Here is a 12,959-nt window from a genome sequence, read left to right as displayed (position 1 = left end):
ATGTGCCAGCAGGGGCAGGTGTTACCCGTGTGTGACAGATGGCTGTAAGCAAAGGAGAAGGAAGGTGACATGCTGGTCAGGGGAAGAAAATGAGGGGAGGAAGGGAGGGGAAGTGACACATCCCTTTGAGGACACACAGTGAGCAGGAAGCAGGGTGGGTGGCTTTTGTGAGACCCAGGGAGAGATGGCGCAGTGGAGAGAAGAGGGTGCTGGGGAAGAGTACGAGACATGAAACAGCTGGGACTGGGTGGAAGAACAGTGATTTGGGAAAGTTTCTCTCAAAGTGAGGAGCTGGTAGTGCCAGCAAGGAGAGGACAGAAGGGAAGATGAAAAGCGAGGGATGAGTATTGGATATACCTCACTACAGTTCATCCTAAACTATCTGTGTAAAAACCTGCCATACTCTTCTCTGGAAGTGGTTGCCTTCCGAGGGGATATAAAGAGATTCCTGTAACGTATATCTGTGGCTGCGTTGGGAAGTAGACAGCGGTCCTTCAGGATGAAAAGATTTCTATGAATTTTACATGTTATAATTTCTAGAGCAGGTCTCGGCTTGCCAATCACTTCTGCCTTTGCCTATACTTAAAAGAAATAATCTGTCCTGGAGCTGGTGATTCACAGCACTAAGAGCTACATCTTTCAGCCAGTGCTCTGCATTTCTTTCCCCTTGCTACCACAGAACTAATGGAAACATGACACACGTTTTGGAGACTTAAAGGTTTCCACAGCAAAGGCAAAAGGACTCAATAAAGCACAGTAAATCTGCCTATGTTCTCAGCTAGGAAAGATGGGCTGGTGTCAGATTTCTAATGCTAACATTTACATTAACCAGTACCTGGAGTGGCAGAGTGCTGGCCCTTTGCTTTCATGTTGTTTATTACAAGGGTTTCAGGGATGGGGAGAGACTCAGAGTCTGACAGGGCTTTTGCTTTATGTCAGTGGAAATTGAGTGAAACCTCACTAGACATGTTCAAGTCGGGTGGAGTAAAACTGATTGATGAGAACATTGTTCAGGCAAAGTTTCCTTACGACAGCCTATTTAGCTTCTATGTGCGCACAGCAAAACTTGTCCCCTCTACCCTTTACACATTTATATCTTTGTCATTTGTGACAGATGGACTGAGTGTTTCCTGGTACTTGGGCCAATCCTCAAAACAGTTCCCAGCCAGATTTTGAGACCTCAGAAGGCATCTGAATATAGGTCAAGTTTTCCAGAGAGGTCAGTGCAGAGCAACGCTGACGCATAGCTTGAATTCCAAGGAAGCTTTTTTACTATAGCTTCCAAACACAAACTGAACTCTCCCAGTACAAATAGTTTAAATATGGGGAGGAATCATGTTTGAAAATGTGGCCCAAATTGGTCATCAGTAACTGATAGCTGCTACCAGTGCCCAGGAAACACAGTCCTCCTCTGTTGTTACTCAGCATGCTGAAAGAATACATGATGGGCATAAATAATGCAAGCTGATACACTAATGGGCATGACTACCTTTCCTTGATGAAACGGATACTTAGGATATTTCTGGAGCACACAGCGGACAATAAAATGGACAAACTGAACAGTTGATCTAAAAGTTAAACTTGTTAGATCAACTGTTCAAAATCAGACAAAAATTAAGTACTTGCTATATATAAACAGGAGTGTAAAAAGGAAAAAAAAAAAAAGAGGCAGCCCTCTTTATCCATGCAACTATTTAATTTCAGTTCCTTTGCATTATTTTTTTCAGTTATGTAAGTGCAAGCAATATTTCCAACCTAAATCATGAGGACAGCACCTCACCCCTCTACTTTCCTCACCCTGAACAAAATCATGGTTTGGTCTTCCCAAAACCCAAATATAATCTTGAGTTTTTGTTTGCATCCTGCTTTCAGGTCAGAAGAGTTAGGCTTGTGTCTTCACATATTTCTATGAATAAAAAAAGGACAGAACTGTGCAGATTTCATGCTCGCATTTGTGTTGCTCATAGAGGAAGTGCAGAGCTGCATGACTGTAGGAACTGAGCCTTTCAGTGGAACAGTATATGTTTGTGAGACTGACAAAATCAGGCAAGTTGGCAGAGAGACTACTGCACTGCAGTAATGGAGGTAAACTGGAAAGTCAAAACTAACCAGTGCACTTTCACCCTCCCAGGCAGAGTGAAATACAAGATATAAGCAAACATCACCAGTAGGGAGTATTATAGCAAATATTTGAAATGCCTTCCTTTTAGAGACTTTCAGGGTGGATGCTTTCAGTTGCGTATCGTGCTGTTGCTAGCACATGTGACAAAACTCTTTGGAAAAAATATTTTCTTGTTGCCATTGTACCCTAAACAACGTTGCATGATGTGGAAGAACATCAGTTCCCTTGGTGTCTGCCTTTCCCTTCCAAGCATAGCTATTTGAGGCACAGTCAGCCTGAAAGCTCTGCATTGCTTAAGACTGTCGTCCATTAGCGTTTTTCTTCTCAATGTCAGGCTGGTAAGTGACTAAATATCCCTGGTGCTGAAGCTGCTGGTCATTGGGAATCCTTCCTTCCCAGGAGAGACAGCAAGGCTACTGTGTGGTTTCCCTGGCTATGGGAAGCCTGGGTTGCACCGCAGCCAGCAGAATGGAATTGAGTGGAAGGCTGGAAAAAGGCTGGAATAGTGCGTACTGGAAAGAAAGTCGATGGGGAATGATGCTGTCAGTCCTTACCTTCTGGCTAGGATGCTGTGCTCACTGCTAATGCAGGAAAGGGAGGGGGGATGACATATGTAGTGTGAAGATGAAGTAAGCGTTCAGGATATATTCAGGAAGTACTACCCTGAAACAGGGATCAAATACAACTTGGCCAGGGCATCACTGAACTTGGCAGACTTGGATCTGCTTAGCTCAGGGCATGTATAGGTCGAGACTGATGGTTAGCAGAGAGTGTAAGGCTCAGCCCCCCAGGGATGGCCCTGCTACTGAAGAGCATGAGTTGCTGTTACCAGGTGGCTCAATTAGCATGGCAGACTGCTCAAGATGATGAATTATAAGGAAGTCCTAACTCCTGCCCTCGCTCCGCTGTACTGCATGGCCTGACCTGTGGTCCTCCCCTTCGTCCTCATTTATTTCAGTACAGTCGTCCCTTTCTCATCTTCCCTCCCAGCAAGACGGCCTGAGCTCGTTATGTGACTCCAGAACAGTGTTTTGCAAATGGATAGCATCCATATTATTGTCAAATTGTCAAAGCAGCCAACACTTTTGCTGCTTTGGTACAAATACCTCCCCCTGTGGGCATCTCTGCAGTCTGCTGTTGCCTCATGCTCAGTTTGAAACAATGAAAGAAAGGAGACAAATACAGAGTCAGGGACAAGGCAGTGCAATGATTAGGTGTTTACATGTGGACATAGATACATGCCCTAGTATGTGAAAAAGACCAGAAGAGAAATGGCTGATCTCCAGGCAAGGATAATACAGAAGCAGCGAAGGGCAGGATGCTTTGGGCCATGACATCCTAGGAATGCTTCCCCACCAGGCCTTTAAATGAAACCTGTATATCCTAGGGAGGGTCTAGCTACCACACCTGTGACACCATGGGTGCCCACCACATAGCCGCAGATGAGTCACAGGAGCTCGGTAAGACAACTCACTGCAGGCAGCTCCTTGGCTACGCTTCTTACCAGAGCCTGAGAGCAGCAGCTGCTCTTTCAGTGCTGGTGATCTCATTGCATGCCGAGGGGATGTGGACTTCGGCTATGACAGACTGCATCACCCCCAGCTCCCGACAGGCCTAAACCTGCAGGTCTGCTACTGGGGTCTCCTACATAGGCTGCTCTGTGGGGGGAAGGTGGCTCTTATGATCATGTAGCGCTGTCCTGGAAGACAGCCAGCGCGGAGCTCTCTTTCTCAGGATTATACAGCATTCCTTAGAGGAAAGCTTGCCATGCATTTGCAAAGCCCTGCTGCTGGCACTAACGCTGGCGCACTGGTGCTTCTGCATGCTGTCTGTCCGTCAGGGAAGGGATTGCATTATCTTTCCAACAGCAATGAGGCAGTGAATTTAATTAAGAGTTGAGTTCAAACAGGTGAAAAGCTTCAGAACCTGGTCTTGGCCCCTGAATCGTTCCTTTAAACCCAGTTTCCTCACTCCTACTCCTTGAAACATGGATGCAGTAACAGGAAGAGCTATTGCCTTAAAATTCAGGGGCATAAAGTGGCCCTGGTGGATTGCTAAACTTTGATACCATGGTATTCTGCTAAGATGGCACTGTATAGATTAGCTAATGCTCTTGACATCTAATGGGAAATGGGAGAGGCTTGTGATGTTCCCAGTGAGAGGAATTTTCTATTTTTAGAAATGCTGCTGGTTCTCATGGGATGGGCAGGCTGGGAAAGTCTGCCACATTTTTTTTTGCATCTTTACTTTTCCCCTCAAATTTATGACAGCTGCTTTACTATGCACTCCCTCCCCCGACCTTGCATCACAGGTTCCCCAGTCTGAGGGTCTTAAAATCTACTATTAGCAAACAATGGGGGTAAGAAGTGCTCTTCTGTTCCCCAGCAGTTAAGAAACTTCAATGTGTCTCTTGGGGAAACCTCTGTAAGACTTGCTTAGATCCTGCTTCATTCTGAAGTGAAATCTGAGCAGGCTGGGAAGGTGTAGAAGGGCAGGAGCATTCTGTTGTGTCAGCAGTTTTTACCACTGTCTTGTTTTCTGCCTAGAAACCACATTATTTCTCTACCTGCCTCCAAAACCAACTTGCTAATGAGGGCAGCTGGTTTGTAAGCCTGGTGGCAAAGGCGCCAGCCTCACCACTTTTTCCTATTCCCCTTCCATGGGAGCCAGGAGGTAGCACTCCCTTTCAAACACCGGCTTCCTTGAGATAAGTTCAAGCCAATGCCTGGCAGCAGCCCTTCCTAAACATAAGCACCTCAGCACTCTCTTGACTCTCTTTGCTGCCTGGGCTGGATCCCCTGCAGACAGAAATTGCTGGAGTTCTGCCAGCTTCAACAAAGCTATGTTGATTTAAACCAGATGAGGATCTCGTCCTGTAGCTATTGAAAGGCTATCTGATGTGGCACACGTGAGCAGTTTCAGGCTATCCTGGATAGAAATGGTGACGTAGAGAGATCCCACCTACCCTGTACATTTTAACTGGTGTGATTAGGTCAGTTGACAGTCAGGTTGCGACAGCCCCCGTGTCCGGTTGGAGGTGTAGCAGAGCAAATTCCTTGGATGGTAGGATGAGCAGGAGATGGCTGTTCTCCATCTAGAGTTCACTCCATCTAGAGTTCTTACCTCCTGGCAAAAGGGTGGAGTGACCACGCACTGTAGTCACAGGGCCAATGCACGAGCACTTAATCGCACTAAGGCCAGAAAAGTAGTCAAGGAAGAACTTGCCCCACGTGCTGAGACAGGCCTCCAGTCCTACAACTAGGTACAGCATGCAAAAGTTTACAGAACTGGGACTCCCTTTTAGCCTTCTCTGCGTATGAGGAACATTCCCCCAGCTGTTCCCAGATGTTTGGAGAGGCATTATTGGCTCAGGTCAAAGTGCACCAGTGACTTTCCCAACAGTGCACAGCTGGCATTTACTAGAGTAGCTGCAGGAATAGGACACCAAGGCCCACTGGGAGGCTGATAGAGAAATTTTGCAAAAGGAGAAGCAAGAAGTGCCAGTACATTTTGTAGGAGGGTATTTTTAGTACTGGAAATATCTGGAAAATAGGAACAATCTTGCAATATATGTCAGGATTTGAACTGGAGAGGAGATTGGGAAAGGGCGCTATGGAAACTTTTTGGGGGACTTGAAATGGGTCTATTCTGACTCGTATATAATGTCTTTTTTTTTTTTTTTTTCCTTTAAGAACAAAAATATTTCCTCCTAAGCAAGTTTTCTTCACAGTGATAGCTCCATAACAAAACTGGTTGCTTTCAGTGGCACTTTTTGACTGAAAAATGTTCACACCATGTAATATAAATTTTTGTTTATATCCACTTTTAAACACTTTCTGCTGAAGGGAGGAATGCTTGCACAGCATGTTTTTCAACCTTCTGATGAAGGCTTGCGCATCTTGCTACCTTTTGTAGACTGCCTGGAAGGAATTTATGATCTCCTAGCAGTGCACGGACCCATGCTGGAAAAGCTCAATGTGAGTTTTCAACTAACTCTAGCTGTCCTTTACAGCTTTATCGACATTTCTTTAGCTATGTCCCTGTGGTGGAAGATCCCTGTAAAACAAACAAGACCTGGCTCTGTGCAAGGTGGCTGCCCAATTAAAAAGAGAAAAGGAAGTTTCCATGAACAATTTCAATGCAAAGGAGCATTATAAAAGTGGGAAAGACACAAGTCATCAGAAATCTTATGGTACAGAACACTGAAATATGGGAAAAGCCTAAGCAATCTGGGCAAAGCCTGTGCTGCTGAAACTTAATTGTGCATTGTTAATATGCGGTGTGAATAAGAACTGATCTTCTCAAACCTGAACGCTGCGATTACTACTCTTAGCTTTCTTCAAATGAAATGATGCATAGCTACCAGCTTTGTCTAAGGAACCTACAAGAAATGCGAGCTATGCCACCACCACCTTACAGAGTAAGAAAACGCCCACAGATGTTAGGTTTAAAGTATCAAGATGTTGCCCACTTCAGAGGATCAGCCTGAGACACTCAGAAGCTCACTAAGAGATTTTGTGCTATTCATCAGATCTATTTAGTGTCCCCAGGATTTCCAGATTTGCCATTGCAATGAGGAACCTGGGTGCCAATCCCTCTTAAACCCAATCCAGTGCTGCGCTAGATTTAGGAAGCCTGGACAGAGCAAGAAACCTGCTAGGTCACCTGGAAAGAAACCAGGTTGATTACCATGGGAGCCTTGTCTATGGCTCATCAATAAGTCACTGAAAGCAAGTGTTTCTGCAAAGCAGATAGGTATTAATTGACTCTTTCTAATGGAAATCTGTTCCACGGGGAGATACTGGACTGTGACACAGGTACTGCTCGCTTTGTCAGCAACCTTTCCTGAAAGCATTTAAATTCTCTATAGCAAATTGCAAATCAAGTCCAAAGGGACATTAGTAAAGTCATGCTGTATCTCTGAGAGGCTCCTACTAGCGTTTCTGTGTACAGCTTGTACAGCTTGAGGTGAAACTCATATAGAACCCCTTTGGTTTTCACTACTGTCATTCGGAAGACTTACCTCTGCTAATTCTCTGTTTTTCTCCAGAAAGGATTCCTGGCGTATCAATGACACTGATGCTCTCTAACACGGGATTAGGTAGCTGGGCACAAACGAACCTGTGTGAAAATGAATGTGTTTAAAACAAAAGCAAAAGGTATTTATGATGTACCAAACATCACAGGCAGTATGGGACAAGCCAGGCTCTGATCTCACAAGCTGTCAGTTGGAGTTTGGAGTTACTCTTGATTTAAAGAGATGAGAAAGCAGCCAAAACTGAGCTCTTTCTCTGACTACTTTGCTGCTTCTGGAACATGGGTCTCAGTCACAACCTATGACAGTTTTTTTGTTTGTTTGTTTTTTTTATGTGGCCCCCAAATTGTGAATTATTAATGAAAATGTGGAAATCTAAATTTTTTCATTTGCTGTTTAGATTTTAGCAAGAAGTGGTATTTGTTTTTTTTCACTTAAGCTGAACTCAGTAACTTGTTTAAAAAAACCCATAAAAATCTGCAATGTAGTTGGACTTTTGTTCTCTTTTAAATCTGGTCTTAAACAGACAGAAAGTGTGCTATTCTTGCAGCATGAGATCTTAAGAGGCTGCTTAGTCTATCCTCCTGCCTCAAGGCAGGATCGATCAGATGTTTGTCTAAAGTGTTCTTAGAATCTGTAATAATGCAGACTCACCAACACTTGCTGGGAGTCTGCTCCATTACTTAATTTATCCCTACAGCAAAACCTCTTTTTCTTAACATCTAATCTAAATCTCCCATGCTACAACGCCTGTCAGTCTCAAACACAGAAGATGTGAAAAACCGTTTATTTTTCCCTTCTTGTCACAACGTATACTGTTCTCATCCTGTCTCCCCCTGGTCTTTCCTCTAAAGAAAACAATTTGGTATGTTTTTGTTTTTTTTGTTTGTGTTTTTTTTTTTTTCTATCCCCTCCCTTTCAGTTCTCTTTAGCTGTCTTTCCAGCTCATTTCTAAATCCCTGGAGACCCTTGCAGCTTTCCTTTGGGTCCTCTCAAACTGCTCCACATATTTCTTCAGGCATGATGCCCCAACCTGATGTGGTACTCCAGCTGTGACCTTACCACTGGTGAACGGAGTAGATGGAATGGTCCTTCTCTCTTACATATGACTGGTCCTGTTTACATATCTCAGTAAGATGTTTGCTTTTTTTAACAGCAGTATGACACTGTTGACTTACATTCAGTTTGTAATTCACTCCCCCCACCCCCTGCAGCTCCATTTCTGTGTAACTGTTCTTTAGCTAGTTGTTCCCCATCTCGTATCTATGCAAATTACTGCCTAAGAAGAGTAACTTGTGCTTGTTTTTAGTGGGTTGCAGCTCATCTATTTCAGTCGCTGGTAACAGCAAAGGACGGTAAACCCCTATCCACTTACGTGGCTCCTGGTAGCATTTCATGGATAGCCTTTTTGTGATGGCATTCCAGGCAGCTATAAATACGTGTGTGTATATGTACATATGTGTATTAATAGCGTGGTGTGACGTCCAGGTATAAAAAACATGTTACTGTGGGGGGAAGTAGAAGCACATAAAGGATGGGGGTTGGTGCGAGGGCCACTACATGCGGTAAGGCAGACAGAGCCTTGCAGCGCTCTGGTGAGTGGCTGGTTCTGCTGAAGTCCCTGCAGCTATGAACTCCTCCAGGCTATGCTACAACCTCACCCCAATTTTTCTACTTTTATGACTCCAGGAAGGTTCTGACAAGAGTGAATCCTCATGAGTTAGATGAGAGCTGACAGCTTAGGAGAGAAAGCAATTTCAGACCACATATTACAGCCTCTCTCCCACATCCACAGCTTGGCAGGTGGTAACAGGGAGCATTTCTGAATGCGTAACATTTCATGTAGAAGAGGGGGACTGGCTTGATTCCCCTGTTGAGTTCCAGCTACAGCAGAGAACAAAAGGCTCAGGAAGTCATGTTATTCCCCTGTCCTGCCATCCCAGGTTTGCTCTCCGTTGTCACAGCCCTATGCATTCCTTGTGGTCTAATATTAAATGTCTCAGGCAAGGGGATTTTCCACCAGTTCCTCTAGGGAAAGTACTCTACAGGAGACTTCAGATACAAGGTCAGAGGCCAGCATGAGTGAGTGCATTCTGGCTCCGTTGGCAAGGTTGTTAAGGCTGCTGCCTTCCTGCTGTCCCAGCAGAACTGCAGGACCTCAGGGAACATGACCTAATTCTGTCCAGGGCCATATGAAGGCAAGAATGTGGTGCCAGGCTACACTTTCACTACCTTTACAGGCAGAGCATGGGCGTGAAGGAAGAACCTGTTATCCACGATGTCTCCTGTCGCTGACAATACAAAAGTGGGACTGACTCCACCTTAGGTTTCCCAAGACAGACTTTGGGGGTGGGAGGAATCTTGCAACCAAGCCAATGTGATATGAAAGTAATGGCTGAGATTCCTGATTTTGCTCCAGGCCCTTGGTGCCAAAACAAGTCCTCCTGATAATGAGGTGCAACCTGTAATCTCTCTGCTGGGATCCCTCCAGAGCTGAGGTACTGCCAGCAGAGTTGGAGTGAAGAAAACAAGCCTTTCTCTCAGGTTCTCAGGAACCATCTGGGGCAAGAAGAGGAGAACAAGAGACAGGGTCAGAGCACGGTACTGCAGAGCTGCAATCCCTTCAGCCCTGGGCAGCTTGTCAGCCCTATCCTCTGCCCTTAGCCAGGAAGGTATGGGCAGGCGCTCCATCTCCTGAGAATGAAGGGAGGGAGGAGACAGGCTCTGAGCAGCACAATTAGCTGCTGTCTCCCAGCCAAATTCTGACTGTACCACTCTTCCCCTGCTTCCTGGAAGGCAGCAGATCAGCCTCTGCTGGGAAGGGAGTACCAGCTGAGGCTGGATGCTCACTCCTTCTGTTCCTCCACTTAGCTTCTGTGGAGCAGCAGGCTCTGCATCCCACAGGACACAGTGCCATGGGCTGCCACCTCCCAGCTGACCCCACCTTGGTCTTTGTGAATGCTACTGCCTTGTGCTACTCTGCTCCTTTCCACCGGTGCACATAGCCAGCTGATATCTTTAAACACCCAAGGGTCAAGCAGACTGGCCATGGTCACTCTTTTATCTTAGTTTAGAAGGGTTGTTCCTGGAGATTACCTCCCTTCTTTAAATTTCCTGCTTACGGCCTCCTAGTTGAGGTTAGTGCCTTAGTAAACACATAACGGCAACAAGGTATGTGCAAGGCAGAGACAGCTCTGTATTGTCTCTTGCCAAGAAGCCAGGCCCACAACAGGGGTAAGCGTGGGTGGCTTGATTCAGTCCAGTGGGCGCACCCTGACTTACATCTGCTAAATTTCTGACCCTCTGAGTCAATTTTTGCATGTGCTTAATTTCCTAATCAGCTGGGTATTACCATCTGCATTTTCAGCACTGTGAAGCTCACACTGCTGAGTTAGTCCCCCTTAGCATGTCTTCCTCTGACAGCTTAGAAATCATTACCCCCTTTTTTTTTTTTTTAAGCTGTCAGCAGAAAAAGGGTTAATTAGCTGTTGTGGCTACTCCCTGCACTGCTAGTAGGGCTGCACTTCTGCTGCTGCTGAATCACTGCTGTGCCTCTCTGTCCTGCTGTCCTCACAGGCACATACTTCACTCCTTCCTCACAGGAGAAGGAAGAGTAGCTGAAGTGTAACAAGAACACAGCATGATACAGTGAACTAGGCTAATGGATGCAGAGATCCCTTGTTGTATTAGGAGCAAACTGCATTCAGGACACATAAATCAGTCCAGTCCAGGAGTGTTTGCTTTTTTGCCCTCTATGCCTGGCCTCCTTACTCCTGACATTGCCTCTCTGCAATGAACTGTCTGCCAGCTGTGGCTGTTCTTGGCTATCAGCAGAGCTGCTCTGAATGATGTTCTCTTCATCTACTATCTCTGCACTCCAGGCGAGAGGCCTGTTATTTTCTTGTGGCAAACCACCTTCCTCCCCTGGTGTAGGGAGCGGGCAGTCACCTGACCTAACTGTGGGCCAGGTGCAGATGTTCCGGGTCCTATAAAATATGGAAAACCTCTCAAAGTCTCTCTGGGTGCAGGACCACGTTGATGTATTTGAATGATGAGCCTGTGTAGTGATCAGATATTGCTTCCAGAGTCACCCTGAGGTACTGTGAGGTTCACTGCATAGTAGCAACTCTAGCTAGGTCCCTGTTCTCTCATCAAGCTTCTCCCCAGGTCCCTTTCCTGTCTCACTGCAGCCTACACGAGCACTGCTGTGGTCAGTGCTGGTAGAAGATGCTGCGCGCTCTGGGTAGACACTCTTTAAGCTCGGAAGTTAATGGGGGAACCAAAGCCCAGCTTTCCTGGTTATTTGGCTAAGCAGCTGCCATGTTTGTAATGTCTGCCACACTGTGTTAGCAAGGAAGGCGCCGATGATGGGTGTAGTCAGACAGTTTGTTCCCATCTGCCTGCTGTAGCACAGTTTGTGCTCATCTAGGATATGGGTGTGTGCTGCTGGCTTCCTGCAAGGCCTAGATCCAAAATTCAGTATGGTTCGGCTAGGTCTAGAGGATGGAAAGGTTACATTCCTCGTGTCACAAAGCTACCGTCCAAGCCCCTGCTACAGTTTGGTTTTTTTTTTTTTACAGGAAAGACATTAGAGTGTCATCAGTTTGCACCTGAGGTTATATGTATAAGGCATCAGAATGGAGAGAGCTTGGTTTTATTACAAGGGGGGCACTCAAGCAATGTCTAAAAATGCAAGACATGGAAGGCATGCGTATTGTGCCAGTTCTATTTCTTTAATGACTTCAGTGGCTATGTCTGGTTGGATTATTTAATTTCAGGGAACTGAACTGATGGCAGAACAGAAAAAGCTAGGGATATAAAAGCAAGGGAGAGGAAAGTGTAATAAAGAGATTTACCTCTAGACTCCTACTGGATGAGTCTGACAGGCTGTGCTGTGTTTTTTGTTTTGTTTGTTCAAGTAAAATGAAGGTTTGTCCTATGTTTGACTGATGTGCACCCGGTAGGACTGGAATGAATGGCTTTGCATCAGCCATGTGGATGGGGAAAAAAAAATAAAATGGTGTAATGCCTTATCCCTCTAAATTGCTAGCTATACTGCTCATTAGGTTCTAGCTTTATTCTCCAGAGCAACCAAGTTCTTGAGTACTGACCTGTTCAAAAAGGCATTGCCAAAGGCATTGAGCTTCCTGAACGGTTTTTTGGGATCCACCACCAATGCGTTTCCAGGAACGATTCCTTCCACATCTCCTTGCATAACCGCTATAAAGGAGTCAGTTGTAGGCTCTGGTCCAATCCTCATCCCTGGGAAATCCTGCTCCAGCAGGTACCTGTAGGCAAAAAAAAACAGGGTGTGGGCACGAGACATGAGCTGTCTAAGTCCGAAATGAGTTGCACTGAAGATTGCAGTGTAATTATGAAGCTCAAGAGTATGGATCCTTTTGAGGCTATTTTTAGCACTGTCACTGAATCACTTGATAAATGTCGTGGTAGCTTTTCTACTCAGGATCTCCACATTTAAAGCTTTCTTATTTCAGGTGGATTAAGAATTTGAGAAGATTATAGCCACTGGGAAGAGATTCTCATCATGTTTGATCATTTTGTGTATTTTAATCCTCAAGACATTTGGAAGGGACTTAACATAGCAAAGTAAAAACAGCAGTTCACTGCAATTTACAGAGTTAATCCTGAAACCTCACTGGCCTTTGGTGCCAATATCAATTACTTCACTGCTGCTCATTTCAGCAGACTCATCTAACTAATGTGCTTAGCCCCCAGTCCAAATCAGTCGCTCATATGCCAGCTTCTCCTGTACTTGACTGTTGAAGTCTCAAGTCTCTCTTC

General features: G+C 45.4%; 1 protein-coding gene across 1 annotated transcript in view; it reads right to left on the bottom strand.

The window, feature by feature from the left end:
• EHD3 (EH domain containing 3) overlaps positions 1–12,959 on the bottom strand; it is a 30,254-nt gene that overhangs the window by 10,241 nt on the left and 7,054 nt on the right. The window contains exons 2-3 of the mRNA XM_063328158.1: positions 12,269–12,445; positions 7,146–7,243 (exon numbers count right to left, since the gene is read on the bottom strand). Coding sequence (XP_063184228.1) covers positions 7,146–7,243; positions 12,269–12,445 — 275 coding nt within the window. The remainder of the gene's footprint in view (positions 1–7,145; positions 7,244–12,268; positions 12,446–12,959) is intronic.

The sequence above is a fragment of the Chroicocephalus ridibundus genome, chromosome 3, assembly GCF_963924245.1.
Source record: "Chroicocephalus ridibundus chromosome 3, bChrRid1.1, whole genome shotgun sequence".
In the NCBI taxonomy this organism is placed as follows: domain Eukaryota; kingdom Metazoa; phylum Chordata; class Aves; order Charadriiformes; family Laridae; genus Chroicocephalus; species Chroicocephalus ridibundus.
The sequence above is the reverse complement of the archived record's forward strand: the minus strand, read 5'-3'. Positions and strand labels throughout refer to the sequence as shown.